Source organism: Aotus nancymaae, unplaced genomic scaffold (genome assembly GCF_030222135.1).
Source record: "Aotus nancymaae isolate 86718 unplaced genomic scaffold, 86718_ANA_hifiasm-v0.15.2.pri h1tg000002l, whole genome shotgun sequence".
Lineage (NCBI taxonomy): Eukaryota > Metazoa > Chordata > Mammalia > Primates > Aotidae > Aotus > Aotus nancymaae.
The window spans coordinates 27,373,001-27,388,375 of NW_026988413.1; the positions used below are offsets into that span (position 1 = coordinate 27,373,001).

The 15,375-nt window shown below is 39.2% G+C and overlaps 1 protein-coding gene across 3 annotated transcripts in view; it reads right to left on the reverse strand.

The window, feature by feature from the left end:
- The window catches only part of NRF1 (nuclear respiratory factor 1), a 143,911-nt gene that overhangs the window by 86,634 nt on the left and 41,902 nt on the right, over nt 1-15,375 (reverse strand). The window contains exons 2-3 of one of the 3 annotated variants that reach the window (XM_021673680.2): nt 13,414-13,645; nt 1,177-1,291 (exon numbers count right to left, since the gene is read on the reverse strand). In XM_021673680.2, coding sequence (XP_021529355.1) covers nt 1,177-1,291; nt 13,414-13,636 — 338 coding nt within the window. In that variant the 5' untranslated portion in view covers nt 13,637-13,645. Of the gene's footprint in view, nt 1-1,176; nt 1,292-13,413; nt 14,073-15,375 lie in introns of those variants that run through there. The other 2 variants (XM_021673683.2, XM_021673686.2) reach the window with 2 other exon arrangements.

The window sequence follows — 15,375 nt, forward strand, 5'->3', positions numbered from 1 at the left end:
TACTATATTTACCTCCTAATTGGTCTCCCTGATTCCATTCTTGTATCCCCAGAATTTATTCTCAATACAGTAGCCTGAGTGATTCTTTAAAAATATAAGTCAGCACAGCGTGGTGGCTCACGCCTATAATCCCAGCACTTTGGGAGGCCGAGGCGGGCGAATCATGAGGTCAGGAGATTGACACCATCCTGGCTAACACGGTGAAACCCTGTCTCTACTAAAAATACAAAAAATTAGCCAGCTGTGGTGGCATACGCCTGTAGTCCCAGCTACTTGGGAGGCTGAGGCAGGAGAATCACTTGAACCTGGGAGGCAGAGGTTGCAGTGAGCCAAGATAGCACCACTGCACTCCAGCCTGGGTGACAGAGTGAGACTCCATCTCAAAAAACAAAACAAAACAAAAAAAACCCCAGCATTTTGGGGCTGAGGCAGGAGGATCGCTTGAAGTCAGGAGTTTGAGACCAGCCTGGACAACATAGCAAGACCACATCTATCAAAAAAAAAAAAAAAAAAAAAAAAAAGATCTCCTGGCGCATCTCTTCTCCACTACTCTGAACATCCTCTCATATCTCCCTGGCTGTTCCTCACACACAACTACCACATTCACACCTCAGGGCCTTTGCTCTTGATCTTCTCCCTACCTGAAATGTTCTTCCCCTGAGCATCAGCATGGGTGCTCTTTCGGCATCTTCAAGTTCTCTGTTCAAAGGCTGCCTTATCAAAAAGCATTTCCCAGACCACCCCATAAAAGAGAAAAACGACTCTGTCCCCCTTCCTCCTGACCTTTCTAATTTCCTTACGCCACTGAATTTTTTTCCCATTGCACTTATCATCACCTGAAATATTGCATGTTTATTTTTTCTTTTCCCCTCTAGCAGAATATAAGCCTTTAAGGCAATTTGTCTTGCTCATTCTTCTATACCCAATATCTAGGACAATGCCTGGCACACAGCAGGCATACAACTCTTCTGAATGAATTCATGTGATATTATGTATCTGTTAAATCATATTTCTTGGTTTTCATGTATTTAATTTTGTAATGATACTTTTAAGACTTATCTGTCATCAAGGAATCGAACCAAGCATCCTTGACATACCAAATAACATATGTTCTAAGTCTGTCATCTAAAGGAAGCATTTGAGGAATAGTAACAGTATGGACAAGGGAGCCCTCACCGAAGCAAACGTGTTTGTTGCCTCTTCCGGATAGATGGATTAGACTCAAATACATGAGGCCGTTTCCGTTTCTTTCCTGTTGCCACAGCAGCAGCAGCGGCCATTCCCACAGGACCTGAAATAATAACGTAAGTGCTGAGATTAGGCAGCAGCCTATAAACTGTTCAAGACAGAAACAATTAAAGGTACAAACAAGGTAGCATTGCTTTCGTAATATGTTGTCCTAACATGTTGCATAGAATGGTCCTGATATTATCAATATACTTCATTATTGGTCCTGATATTATCAATATACTTCTCTATTGCTTAACATGATTCATATTGTGATTTACCAATAAAACATACAATGAATCTTTTTAAAAAGCAAATGACTTACACCTCCCCACCACACACCAGTTTGAATTTTGCATAATGTTGTTTTTGTTTTGTTTTGTTTTGCCAGCATCCCAAACTGTTAAGGCAATATTCTTAGAGGTGCTAGGAAAAATTGCAGCACCGAGAGGAGAAGCTTGCCAAAACTGAAAAAACGTACAGATTTCAATATGTACTTCTATCCCTGTGCCCCTGTTTCCATTACTCCAAGACACTGCCAAGTTAAAGAAGTTGGAGATAATCACTCATACTTGGAACCCCACAACACCTAAAGGAGTATCTGCATGAATACCATCTTAATTCAAAAACTTTCTTGTAGATCTGGGAATTGTGCCAAAAAAGGAGATGTTCAACACAAGGTCAAGTTGATGAAGGCATTCTGGCAGAAAAGAGATAACTTTCCCACTGTGAGAAAATGTTAAAAAAAGTTGGTGTGGCTTGCCCTGAAACTAATGTATAATGTTTTGTTTTGCCTTTTGAAGGGGAGATGGAGGGTAGACTCTAAGGAACTATTGAAGTCTCTGATTTCTGGGACCTCAACATAGCAAAGACAATCTTTTTTAATAGACATTTTAACTTTATCCTTATTTGTGAATCCTTATTTTTTATCCTTATTTATTTAAAAGGCTTAAATAAATACTAAATTTAATTGCTCATCTGGATGCTGGCATACATACTCTAAGTCGCTCAAATAAAATAAGCCTCCCTGTAAACCTAAATGAACTTCTCTACATGTTGTTAGTAATATAACCAGCCTGACTTAAATAAACCCCTCTAAAGAACCTCAAAGCAAATAAAAAAATAAGCAACTGCTTTTTACCTTTCTTTCCATCATAAATAGCTGTTAGGAAAAAAATTTTATTGCTGCATTTCCCAACAACATTTTATTTTTCAAAATTGTGGTAAGAACACTTAACATGTTATCTACTCTCTTAAAATTTAAAGTGTACAACACATCATTGCTAACTATAAGCCCAATGCTGTACAGCTATCCAGAACGTATTCACCTTGCATCGCTGAAGAGCAATTCCCCATCTGTCCCTCACCCCAGACCCTGGCAAGTGCCATTCTACTCTGTCTCTATGACTATTTTAAATATCTTATATAAGTAGAATCATGCAGTATTTGTCTTTCTATGACTGGTTTGTTTCACTTATCATAATGTCCCCAAGGTTGAAGCATGTTGTCACATATGACAGAATTTCCTTCTGTTTTTAAGGGTAAATAATGTTCCATTGTACATGCAGATCGAATTTGCATTAGTCATTCATCCACTAATGGGTATTTAGGCTGTTTTCACATCTTGCTATTGCGAACAATACAATGAACAAGGGAGTGCAGATATCTCTTTGGGGGTCCTGATTTCAATTCTGTTGGATAAATACTGAGAAGTGAGACAGCAGGATCATAGACAGTAGTTCTATTTTTAAGTTTTTGGAGGAATCTCCATGCTGTTTTCCATAGCAGCTGGACCACTGTACCTTCCCACCAATAGTATATAAGGGTTCCAGTTGCGCCACAACCTCACCACCACTAGTTATGCTGAACAGCCATCCTAACGGGTATGAGGTGGTCTCTCACTGTGGTTTCGATTTGTATTTTCCTACTGTTGTTCCCCGTGATATTGAGCATCTAACCTATTGGTGATTTATATGTCTTCTTAACAGAGATGTCTATTAGAGTCCCTTGCCCATTTTTAGAATTGGGTTATTTTGTTTTTTTGCTGCTGAGTTGTAAATACTTGAGCAGGCATGGCATTAGCTAGAGTTCAATATTTCTTTACAATTTTTTTCTTTTGAGGTAAAATTTGCATATAATAAAATATACAAATCCAAGTATACATTCAATAAATTTAAAAAATGTATATACTCATGAAACTCAAGATCTAACCAGGTGCAGTGGCTCATGCCTGTAATCCTAGCACTTTGGGAGGCCAAGGCAGGAGGATTACCCGAGGTGTGGAGTTTGAGACTAGCCTGGCCAACATGGTGACACCCCATGTCTACTAAAAATACAAAATTAGCTGGGCATGGTGGTGCACACCTGTAGTCCCAACTACTCGGGAGGCTGAGGCAGAAGTGCTTGAATCTGGGAGGCAGAGGCAGAGGTTGCAGTGAATGGAGATCATGCCACTGCACTCTAGCCTGGATGACAAAGCAAGACTGCGTCTCAGAAAAAAAAAAGAAAAAGAAACTCAAGACCTATAATAATAACATCACTCCAGAAAGTCCTTTTATGTCCCTTTTCAGTCAATTCCCATCCTTACTTCTCAAAGATACCTACTATTCTCATTTTTTTCACTGTACATTAGAGTTTTGCCTAGTCTAGAGCTTTAGATAAATGGAATCATATAGTAAATACTCTTTCATTTAAAACTTCTTTCACTTAGAATAATGTCTCTAGATTCATCCATGCTGCCACAGGAATCAGTTGTTTGTTCCTTTTTGTTGCCAAGTAATATTCCATTGTTTGAATAAACCAGTTTGTTTACCCATTATTCTGATGGATACTTGGACTATTTCCAGTTTTAGGCGATTGGGCATAAAGCTGCTTGATTTATTTACAAACTCAATACAGTTCATGGGATTTTGTGGAATTTGCTAAACTGATCCTAGTATTTAAATGTAAGTGCAAATGGCCAAAAATAGCCGAAACAATTAATAAGATTTTAAGAATTTGAAGGCATTCATCTTACCACATATTAATAATTATAAAGCTATACTCATTAAGGTTATATCTCCACTGACTAGAAGGATGAGATAAAATAAATAAAAAAGATTGTATCTATGGTCATGAAACCAGTGTGGACCTGGCTCAGGGACAGACAAACCAATGCAACTGAACTGCAGATTTCATAAACATCCTCCTGTGTCAGAAAGACGAAAAAGGACAGGCTGTTAAATATAAGATGCTGGTTATCCATATGGAAAAATAGTGAAATTAGATCCTTACATACAAAAATAAACTCCAGGTGGATTAAAGGCCTAAATGTAAAACAACAACCTCAACAAAACAATGAAAAACAAAAGGAAGCCTATAATCCAGCACTTTGGAAGGCCAAGGCAGGAGGACTGCTTGAGGCCAGGAGTTCCAGACTAGCCTGGGCACTATAGCAAGACTCCATCTCTACAAAAAAAATTTAAAACTTAACCAGGCACGGTGCTGCACACCTGACGTCCTAGCTACTCAGGACGCTGAGGCAGGAGGATCACTTGACACCAAGAGTTTGAGGCTGTAGAGAGCTATGATTGCATCACTGCACTCCAGCCTGGGTGACACAGTAAGATCCTATCCTTAAAAAATAAATAAATACAAACTTTTAAAAATGAAAATTAAAAAAAATATAATTTCTACAATAAACTACTATAGAATATTTTATAAAGTTAGAGTTAAGAAGAACTCCTTGAACAAGATCCCAAAAGGATAAAATGTTACCTTACATACTGTTGTAAGGTAAAAGATTAATAAATGTCACAATAATATAAATAAAAACCTCACGAACAAAAAAATAACAAACGGGGTAGGCAACAAACTGGAGGAAAATGACTGCAACACATAGTATTGGGAAAGGAATACAAAATATATATCAATAATTTTTACAAATTGATATAAAAAAAGACAACAAAAACTGAGTTGAAACATGGGCAAAGGTATAAACAGGAAATAGGCAAAGAAAGAAAATCAAGTCAATAAAGATCTAAAATGGTGATCTACCTTGTCTTATTGCACTGGCTAGAACCTCTGGCTCAACAATACAAATTAAACCAACATTGCGAGACCATTTCATGCTACTAGATTGGCAAAAATGAAAAAAGACTGATAACGCCGACTGTAAGAATGAGAAGCAATGGGCACTACAGCACACTGCCTGTGGGGATGTAAATAAATACGATTTGGAAAGACATTTAGCAATATCTAGTAAAGCTGAAAATGGACATCTTTGGCCCTCCAAGTCCCCTTCTGGGTATATCCTCAAGTAGTATTTTTCAACCTATAGCTTGTGTGACCTTTCAGTGGCTCGTGAGTATGTATTTTTTTTAATAGACTAAACTAGAACATATCACCCCATATAATTTGTAGTAGGGGTAAGTATTATTTCATTAAAATTGTAGTTTTGGCTATAGGTGTATTCATTTATTCTGAGTCACAATGTAAAATGTGTTACTGTGGTACATTGTCAAAACAGAAAAAATTATAAACAACCTGAGTATCTACCAATATATGAAATATTCAGGCTGGGTGTGGTGGCTCACGCCTATAATCCCAGCACTTTGGGAGGACAGGGTGAGCAGATCACTTGAGGTCGATTTCAAGACCAGCCTGGACAACATGGTGAAACCCCGTCTCTACTAAAAATCCAAAAATTAGCCAGGCATGGCAGTGTGTGCCTGTAGTACCAGCTACTTGGGAGACTGAGAAAGGAGAATGCTTGAACCCAGGAGGCAGAGGTTGCAGTGAGCTGACATCATGCCACTGCACTCCAGCCTGGGCAAGAGAGTGAGACTCCATCTCAAAATAACAACAACAACAACAAAAGAAATATTTAGATAATGAATGGAATATCAAATAACAGTTTAAAAAAACCAGCCATATTATCAACATGGTAAATCTCAGAAAAATAATGTTGAATGAGATAAACATAATATTACAGAAACGGTATCAGAGTGACACCATTTAATATAAAATTTAACACATGCAAAACAATGCTAAATATTGTTTAATCATACAGACACATAATAGCAAATATAGACAAATGCAAGAGGAGGACAAAGACCAAATCTAGAATACTGGTTACCTCAGTGGAGGGAGAGAGGGAGGCGAGCAGGATTAGAAAGAGTTCCACTGAGAATTTCAACCACATCTATACTTTTTATTTCTTAAAAAACATTTGACACAAACATGTCAAAGTAGTAATAACTGAACTGACAAAGCTGGGTAGTGGGTGCATGTGCATTGGTTATGTCAATCTTGATACTTCTCTGTATGATTCAAATATTCAGTATTTTCTGCTTGCTGGACAATTTACCAAAACTATTACTCTCAAGGTACTAATTATGTCTACAGACCACGTGAATCTTTCTCCGCTTCTTTATTATCTTATCCCTTATCATTTCAAAAAATGAAAAAAATAAATCCAATTTTGTTTAAAAAGAAGTCTTCTAGGGCTGGGCTCAGTGGCTCATGCCTGGAATCCCAACACTTTGGGAGGCCAAGGCAGAAGGATCGCTTGAGCCCCAGGAGTTCAAGACCAGCCCTGGGCAACATGGCAAAATGCCATGTCTGCAAAAAATTAAAAAATTAGCTGGGTACGGTGGCATGCACCTGTCCAGCTACTCAGGAGACTGAGGTGGGAGGATCACCTGAGCCCAGGGAGGCTGAGGCTGTAGTAAGCCGTGATTCCACCACTGCACTGGGCAACAGAGTGAGACCTGTCTCAAAAAATAAAAATAAAAAATAAAAAATTGGTGATTGAAAAAATAAAACAAAAACAAAAAAAAAGAAAAAAAAATTGGTGATTGATACTAAAAAAGGTCAACCAACTTGAGATATTGTTTTTATTACTTGAAGATTTCATTTAGTTGTACTACTTATCAACTTTTTTTCTTGAAAATCAACAACTATCAGGGGCTGCCTGTGCTGCCGAGAATTGTAAGTGTTTTTTAGGGGCAACACAATATACTGAATGGTCATTTACCTTTTCTGGGTCACCTTTCAGATATGATGAATGCTATAGACCAGCTCCTCAGAAAAATCCCCAAGCTAGTTAAGTGGAATCGGGATTCCAACCCAGAAAGCCTGGTTCCAGAGCCTGGGCAGGTAAGCACTGTGCTCTGTTGCCTCTCAAAATTCCTTACCACACAGAGCCCCCAGACCCTGGGTGGTCTGACTCATGCCTGCCTCACAGGGCTCCAACCACACTGGCCTCCTTCCCATTTCCCATCTGCAAGTCCTTGCTTTCAATGTTTCTCAGTCTGAAATGCACTTCCCTTTGCTGACAGCCAATTGCCTGTCAGTCACAACCTGCCTCCTCAGAGAAGTCTTCCCAGACAACCCAAACTAGCGGCAACCTGCTATCCTTCCCTCTCCATTACCTTCCCTCATTATTTTCTTCAGCACATTCAACGCTTTTTTACTTTATTATTTTACTTTAATCATTTTACTTTATTATTTGTAGCCCTCCCCCACCACTGGATGAAAGCTCCTTCAGAAACAAACTCTCTTCCCCCCACAATAAGCCTTTTGCACTTCTAGGAAGAAAACTCTTGCCTGCTGGTTCATAGTGTCTACATATGTACTGTACATTATAATTGCTCAATAATTGAATATTGAATGATCAAATGGTAAGTCATCTCTACCAGCTGTGTCTCATTTTCCACATCTGTCACATGAAGGGGTCAAACTAAGTCTTTTCCTGGTCCTAACACTATGACTAAGCAGTACAGTAATACAGCAAAACCATGTCTCAAAAGCATCTTCCTTCATAGAAATGCAGTGGACCTGGATTCATTAATGTTAGGATGCCCTCTGCTGGAACGTCTAAGCATTTCACAAAATACATTTTACAAACATTTCATGTCTTTTGCCACCAAGACTTATTTTTAAATTCACCACTCCAGAAATACAGAGTGGATAATAACTGACAGTAATAAGGATGCGTCTTCCTTCTCTTAAATACAACATATTTTCAAAACGTAGTATTTTGGCCACTCCTGATCATTTTCTTGTCCAGCTTTTCTAAATACCCTTCTAAGATCAATATCTAATACTATACCCATTGAGGCATAGTTTACATGAAGTCTTTTCACTATGGTGCTAAATGTTCAAATGTAAATAGGAAAGTAAATGATATAAAATGTAGCCCAGCTTTAAGTCATTTAGTAGCCCAGAAAAATCTCAAAACCTTAAATTGGATTAAGATGATCCAGGATTGCTATGCCCTCAGGCAGCTGGCAGAAGCAAACAAAAATCCTCTCTAAATGAAGATAACATTATACAAGACCCCAAATTATTTCTAAAATAATTTTCCAAACACATCATTCAGCATTCATTCAAATAAAACAGTACACCAAGAAAACAGCCAACATGAACAAGAAATGGCATTAACAACATGTAACAAAAACAGACTCACTGGAACTTAAGAGCAAATTACTAGATAAATTATAAAATCATATTTGTTAAAAAAATTTTTTTTTCCACTACTGGAAACTGTTGAGTGCAAATTTGGGACACACACACACACACACACACACACACACACTAGAAATTCTAAAAAAATACCTGGTTAGTAGTTTTGGTTAAACTGTTAACAATTATCAACATTAAGAAGTCAATGAACAGATTTAAAAGCACCTTAATAAATAAAGAAAATAAAAAAGAAAAGAGAAAACACATAGAAAAAAACACCTTAAACACAGCTGATATGGTTTGGCTGTGTCCCTACCCAAATCTCATCTTGAATTGTACTCTCATAACTTCCACATGTTGTGGGAGGGACCTGGTGGGAGGTAACTGAATCATGGGGGCAGGTCTTTCCTGTGCTGTTTTTGTGATAGTAAATAAGTCTCATAAGATGTGATGGTCCTAAATGAGTTCCCTCACACAAGGTCTCTCACTGTTTGCCTCCTGTCATACAGATGTGACTTGCTCCTCCTTGCCTTCTGCTATGATTGTGAGGCTTCCCCAGTCACATTGATCTGTAAGTCCATTAAAACCTCTTTGTCTTCCCAGTCTTAGGTATGTCTTTATCAGCAGTGTGAAAACGGATAGATACAGTAAATTGGTACCAGGAGTGGGGTGCTGCTGAAAAGATACCTAAAAATGTAGACATGACTTTGGAACTTGGTAACAGGCAGAGGTTGGAACAGTTTGGAGGGTTCAGTAGAAGACAGGAAAATGTGGGAAAGTTTGGAACTTCCTAGAGACTTGTTGAATGGCACTGCCCAAAATGCTGATAGTGATATGGACAATAAAGTCCAGGATGATGTGGTCTCAGATGGAGATGAGAAACTTGTTGGGAACTGGAGCAAAAGTGACTCTTGTTATGTTTTAGCAAAGAGACTGGTGGCATTTTGCCTCAACCTAGAGATTTGTGGAACTTTGAACTTGAGAGAAAAGATTTAGGGTATCTGGCAGAAGAAATTTCTAAGCAGCAAAACATTCAAGAGGTGACTTGGGTGATGTTAAAGGCAATCAGTTTTATAACAGAAGGAGAACATAAAAGTTTGGAAAATTTGCAGCCTGACAATGTGGACAGAAAAGAAAATCCCATTTTCTGAGGAGAAATTAAAGCTGTCTGCAGAAATTTGCATAACTAACAAGGAGCCAAATGTTAATCCCCAAGACAATGGAAAAAATGTCTCCAGAGCATGTCAGAGGTCTTCACAGCAGCCCCTCTCATCACAGGCCTGGAGACCTAGGAGGAAAAAGTGGTTTTGAGGACTGGGCCCAGGGTCCCTGTGCTGTGTGCAGTCTAGGGGCTTGGTGCCCTGCATCCCAGCTGCTTTAGCTGTGGCTTCAGGGGCTAATGTAGAGCTTGGGCCATGGCTTCAGGGGCTGCAAGGCCTAAGCCTTGGCAGCTTCCACATGGTGTTGAGCCTGCAAGTGTCCAGAAGTCAAAAATTGGGGTTTGGGAACCTCTGCCTGGATTTCAGAGGATGTATAAAAACGCCTGGATGTCCAGGCAGAAGTTTGCTGCAGGTTCTCCTTGTGGAGAACCTCTGCTAGGGCAGTGCGGAAGGAAAATGTGGGGTCCGAGAGCCCACACACAGTCCCTACTGGGGCATCACCTAGTGGAGCTATGAGAAGAGGGCAGCCCTCAGAATGATAGATCTACTGACAGCTTGCGTTATTTGCCTGGAAAAGCCATAGACACTCAACACCAGCCCATGAAAGCAGCTGGGAGGGAAGCTATACCCTACAAAGCCAAAGAGGGCAGAGCTGCCCAAGACTTTGGGACCCCACCTCTTGCATCAGTGTGACCTGGATGTGAGACATGGAGTCAAAGGGGATCATTTTAGAGCTTTAAGATCTGACTGCCTTGCTGGATTGCAGACTTGCGTGGGGCCTAAAGCCCTTTTTGGACAATTTCTCCCATTTGGAATAGCTATATTTACCCAGTATCTGTACCCCTCATTGTATCTAGGAAGTTGATTTTACAGGCTCATAGGCAGAAGCGACTTGCCTTGTCTCAGATGAGACTTGACTGTAGACTTTTAAGTTAATGCTGAAATGAGTTAAGACTTTGGGGGACTGTTGGTTAAGGCATGATTGGTTTTGAAATGTGAGGACATGAAATTTGGGAGGGGCCGGGGCAGAATGATATCGTTCGGCTCTATGTCCCCACTCAAATCTCACCTTGAATTGCACTCCCATAATTCCCATGTGTTGTGGGAGGCACCCCAGTGGGAGGTAATTGAATCATGGGGGCAGATCTTTCCCGTGCTATTCTTGTGATAGTGAATAAGTCTCACAAGATCTGATGATTTTAAAAAGAGGAGTTCCCCTGCACAAGCTCTCTCTCTTTTTGCCTACTACCATTCATGTAAGACGTGACTTGATTGCTCTTCCTTGCCTTCCACCATGATTGTGAGGCCTCCCCAGTCACATGGAACTGTAAGTCCATTAAAACCTCTTTCTTCCCAATCTTAGGTATCTCTTATCAGCAGCATGAAAACAGATTAATACAACACCTGAAGAAGAAAATTGCAAGTTGAAAGACAGAAGAAACTACACAGAAAGGTGGTACATACAGAATAGATGGTAAGAGACATACAAGTGAGGAAGACTAACGTAAGTAAGTGGAGCCATGGAATGAAAAGAGATGGACTGCAGCAGAAGCAAAATCTAGTGGCTAAGATTTCCCAGAATCGATGACATCAATCCACATAGTCAAGATGTACAAAAAATCCTAAACAGAATAAATAAATAGAAATCAGAGCCAAATATATCACAAAAACTAGAGAGAAAAATCAGTTGAGTGGGGAGAGGGGATGGGCCACATAGGAGATAATCTTCAAAAGAGTAGCTGTTAGAACGAAATAGCTGAATTCTCAATAGTAACAATGGAATCCAGAAGACAGTGGAACAGTACCTTCAATATGAGGAAAGAATAACCACCAAGCTAGAATTCCATACTCAGTGAAAACATCCTTCAAGGTTGAAGTTTAAATAAAAATATTCATAGACAAGCAAAAACAGAATTTCCTACTAGCAGATCCATGCTAAAGCAAATACTAAGTGGTGTTTTTAGGCAGAAGAAAAACCATCTCAGGAGACCAGCTGGAGATGCAGGGGAAAAAAATGAACATTACATATAAAATAAAAATATTGTTTTGTGGTGTGTAAAATACAGTTGTCCTTTCAAATCCTCATGAGATTGGTTCCAGGATCTTGACTTTCCCCTCCCTTCCCCCAATACCCCACAAGGGTACCAAAATGTATAGATGCTCAAGCCCCTAATATAAAAGGGTGTAGTATTTGCACATAACCTATGCATGTCCTTCCATACCACCTGTAGGTTAAGTACAATACCTAACACGATGTAAATGCTATATACATAGTTGCTATATTGTATTGGCCTTTTATTGGTATTATTTTTAATTGTTATATTGTTATTTTTTATTGTTTGTTCCCTAATACTTTTTATTCAAAATTGGTTGAGTGTGCAGATGTGGAACCCACATATAAAGAGGGCCAACTGTATACCAAAAATGAATACAAAGGACAACAATAGCATATATGGTGGGTGCATGAAATTCAAGTGTTCTAAGAAATTTGTATTATCCCTGTAGAGGTTAAAAGTACCAAGTATATACAACTTTTTGCTCTTCCTTTTTAACTGGACACAGGCTCTCACTCTGTCACCCAGGCTGTAGTGCAGTGGTATAATCATAGCTCACTGCACCCTCAAACATCTGGGCTCAAGTGATCAGTCATCCCACCACAGCCTCCCAAGTACTTGGGACTCAGGAGCACATCACCACACACAGCTAATTTTTTTTTTTTTTTTTTTTTTGGTAGAGATAGGGTCTCACTACATTGTCCAAGCTGGTCTCAAACTCCTGGGCTCAAGTGATCCTCCCACCTAGGCCTCCCAAAGTGCTGGGATTACAGGCATGAGCCACTGAGCCCAGTCAACATAAAACATTGGTAAGTAAAGGATGTATGTTATAATTTCTACCAGTATCACTAATAGTAAAAGCTTGTAACTTTCAAACTAACACAAAAGAAAAAAAATACAAAATTTTCAATTACTATAAAAAAAAAATGCCAAGAAAGAGAAAAGTAAACAAAACAGGTAGGGTAAAGAGAAAGTATATAGAAAAGGTAAATTTAAATCTAAATATATGTCAGTCATTCTGTTTAATGCAAATGGAATAAATGCTTTAGTTTAAAGCCAAAACACGGGCAGAACAGATGAAAAAATAAAACCAAATCCATAACACTAATAGTAAGTGATTCCAGACCTCAAGTCTCAGTATAATACAGGCTCAAGTTATAACTGCAAGGCTTAAAAAAATTGTGATAAAGGCCAGGCATGATAACTCACACCTGTGATCCTAGCACTTTAGGAGGCCAAGGCAGAAGGGTCACTTGGGCCCAGGAGTTTGAGGCCAGCCTGGGTAAAACAGTGAGATTTCTGTCTCTATAAAAAATACAAAAATTAGCCAGATATCGTGGTTCATGTCAGCAGTCCCAGCTACTCCAGAGGCTGAGATGGGAGGATCACTGAAGCCCGGAAAATCGAGGCTGCAGTGAGTCATGATTGCGCCACTGCACTCCAGCCTGGGCAACAGCGTGAGACCCTGTCTCAAAAAACAAAAAAAATTAAAATTAAAGAAGAGCTTCTAATCCAAACAACATTACCTGCAGCAGCCAGATGAGCTGTTACCTCATCAGCTGCTGTGGAGTTGAGTATATCTGAGTCATCGTAAGAGGTGTCCTCGGGAGAAGAAGGCGAGTCTTCATCAGCACTCAGCATACTGTGCTCAGTGTAAGTAGCCACATGGACCTGCTGCACTTGCTGGGCCACTGCGTGTGCTTCTATGGTAGCCATATGTTCAGTTTGGGTCACTCCGTGTTCCTCCATGAAGTTCTACTATCAGATGGAAAAGGAAAAGAACAGGAATCAGTGTGTAATATAACACAATGCTTAAAGATATTTTCTTCAAGTGCAGAGGAACCTTGACAAACTTTCAATTTCACTACTTACTGTGCCACACCAAGTCATAGGAAATGGGAAGCACTATTCAAATGTGACATAAAAATGGTCGAGTGGTGTTCCTTATATGAAACCATTTTGATGGAAATCGCTGTACTAATTTTATGCCTCAGATCACAAAACAACAGATACCCTTAATAATAAAAAGACATTCAAATATAATAATAAAAAGAGATTTATGATATCTCAGTGACTAGCATTTGACCTTGTGGGCATAAAAACACTTAGTAAATAATTGAAATACTTAACATTTTCTTTATATGTCAAAGACAAGTGAGGGTCAATCAACTTTTTTCCCAAAAATTCAAATTGGCTTTCTGCTTATAAAATGCAAAATTTTTTGCATTTTTTTTTTTTTTTTTTTTTTTTTGAGACGGAGTTTCGCTCTCGTTACCCAGGCTGGAGTGCAATGGCGCGATCTCGGCTCACCGCAACCTCCGCCTCCTGGGTTCAGGCAATTCTCCTGCCTCAGCTTCCTGAGTAGCTGGGATTACAGGCACGCGCCACCATGCCCAGCTAATTTTTTTGTATTAGTAGAGACGGGGTTTCACAATGTTGACCAGGATGGTCTCGATCTCTTGACCTCGTGATCCACCCGCCTCGGCCTCCCAAAGTGCTGGGATTACAGGCTTGAGCCACCGCGCCCGGCCAATTTTTTGCATTTTTAATAGAGATGGGGTTTCGCCATGTTGGCCTGGCTGGTGGTGGGAGCCTGTGATCCCAGCTACTTGGGAGGCTGAAGGAGAATTGCTTGAACCCAGGAGGCGGAGGTTGCAGTTAGCCAAGGTTGTGCCATTGCACTTCAGCCTGGGCAACAGAGCCAGACTCTGTCTAAAATTAAAAAAAAATCAAAACTGTGCTTCTTGTAAACCCCAAAATGATACAGTAATTTATAAAGCAGTAAGGTTAAAAGTTTGCTCTTCTATCACACTTATAATCTCCACTACCCCCCACCCCAGAAGTTCATTATTTTTGAAAAATAAATTTCGAGCATACATACATAGATTTAAAATAAAAACAGGTTCATACTATACATATTGTTTGTCCTTTTCATATTACAATATATCTGGACATTGTTACATGTCAAAACATACAGATCTACCATATCTTTTTAAACAGCTGCATAATACTTTATTATATGCATGTGTCGTAATTTATATGCCAGTCGCCTGCTGATCAAATATGCTTCCAAGTTTTTGCTATTATAAAATAAACATCAATGCAGTATAAAAATTTGTCCTTGTATATAAAATTTTACATATTAATTCCTAAAAAAAATCAAAAATAGAACTACCACATGATCCAGCTATTCCACTGCTGGATATATACACCAAGAAACTGAAAGCAGGGTGGGTCTTGAATAGACAGCTGTACACCCATGTTCATAGCAGCTTTATTCACAATAGCCAAAATGTGGAAGCAACCCAAGTGACCATCGATGGGTCAGAAAATGTGGTATATACATACTGCCTATTATTCAGTCTTAAAAAAGAAGAAAATGCTAATTAGAAAGAGGGGAACTTTCTCAACCTGATAAATAACAGCCTCAAAAAACCTACTATTAACATCGTACTTAATTGTGAAAAACTGGAAGCTTTCCCATTAAG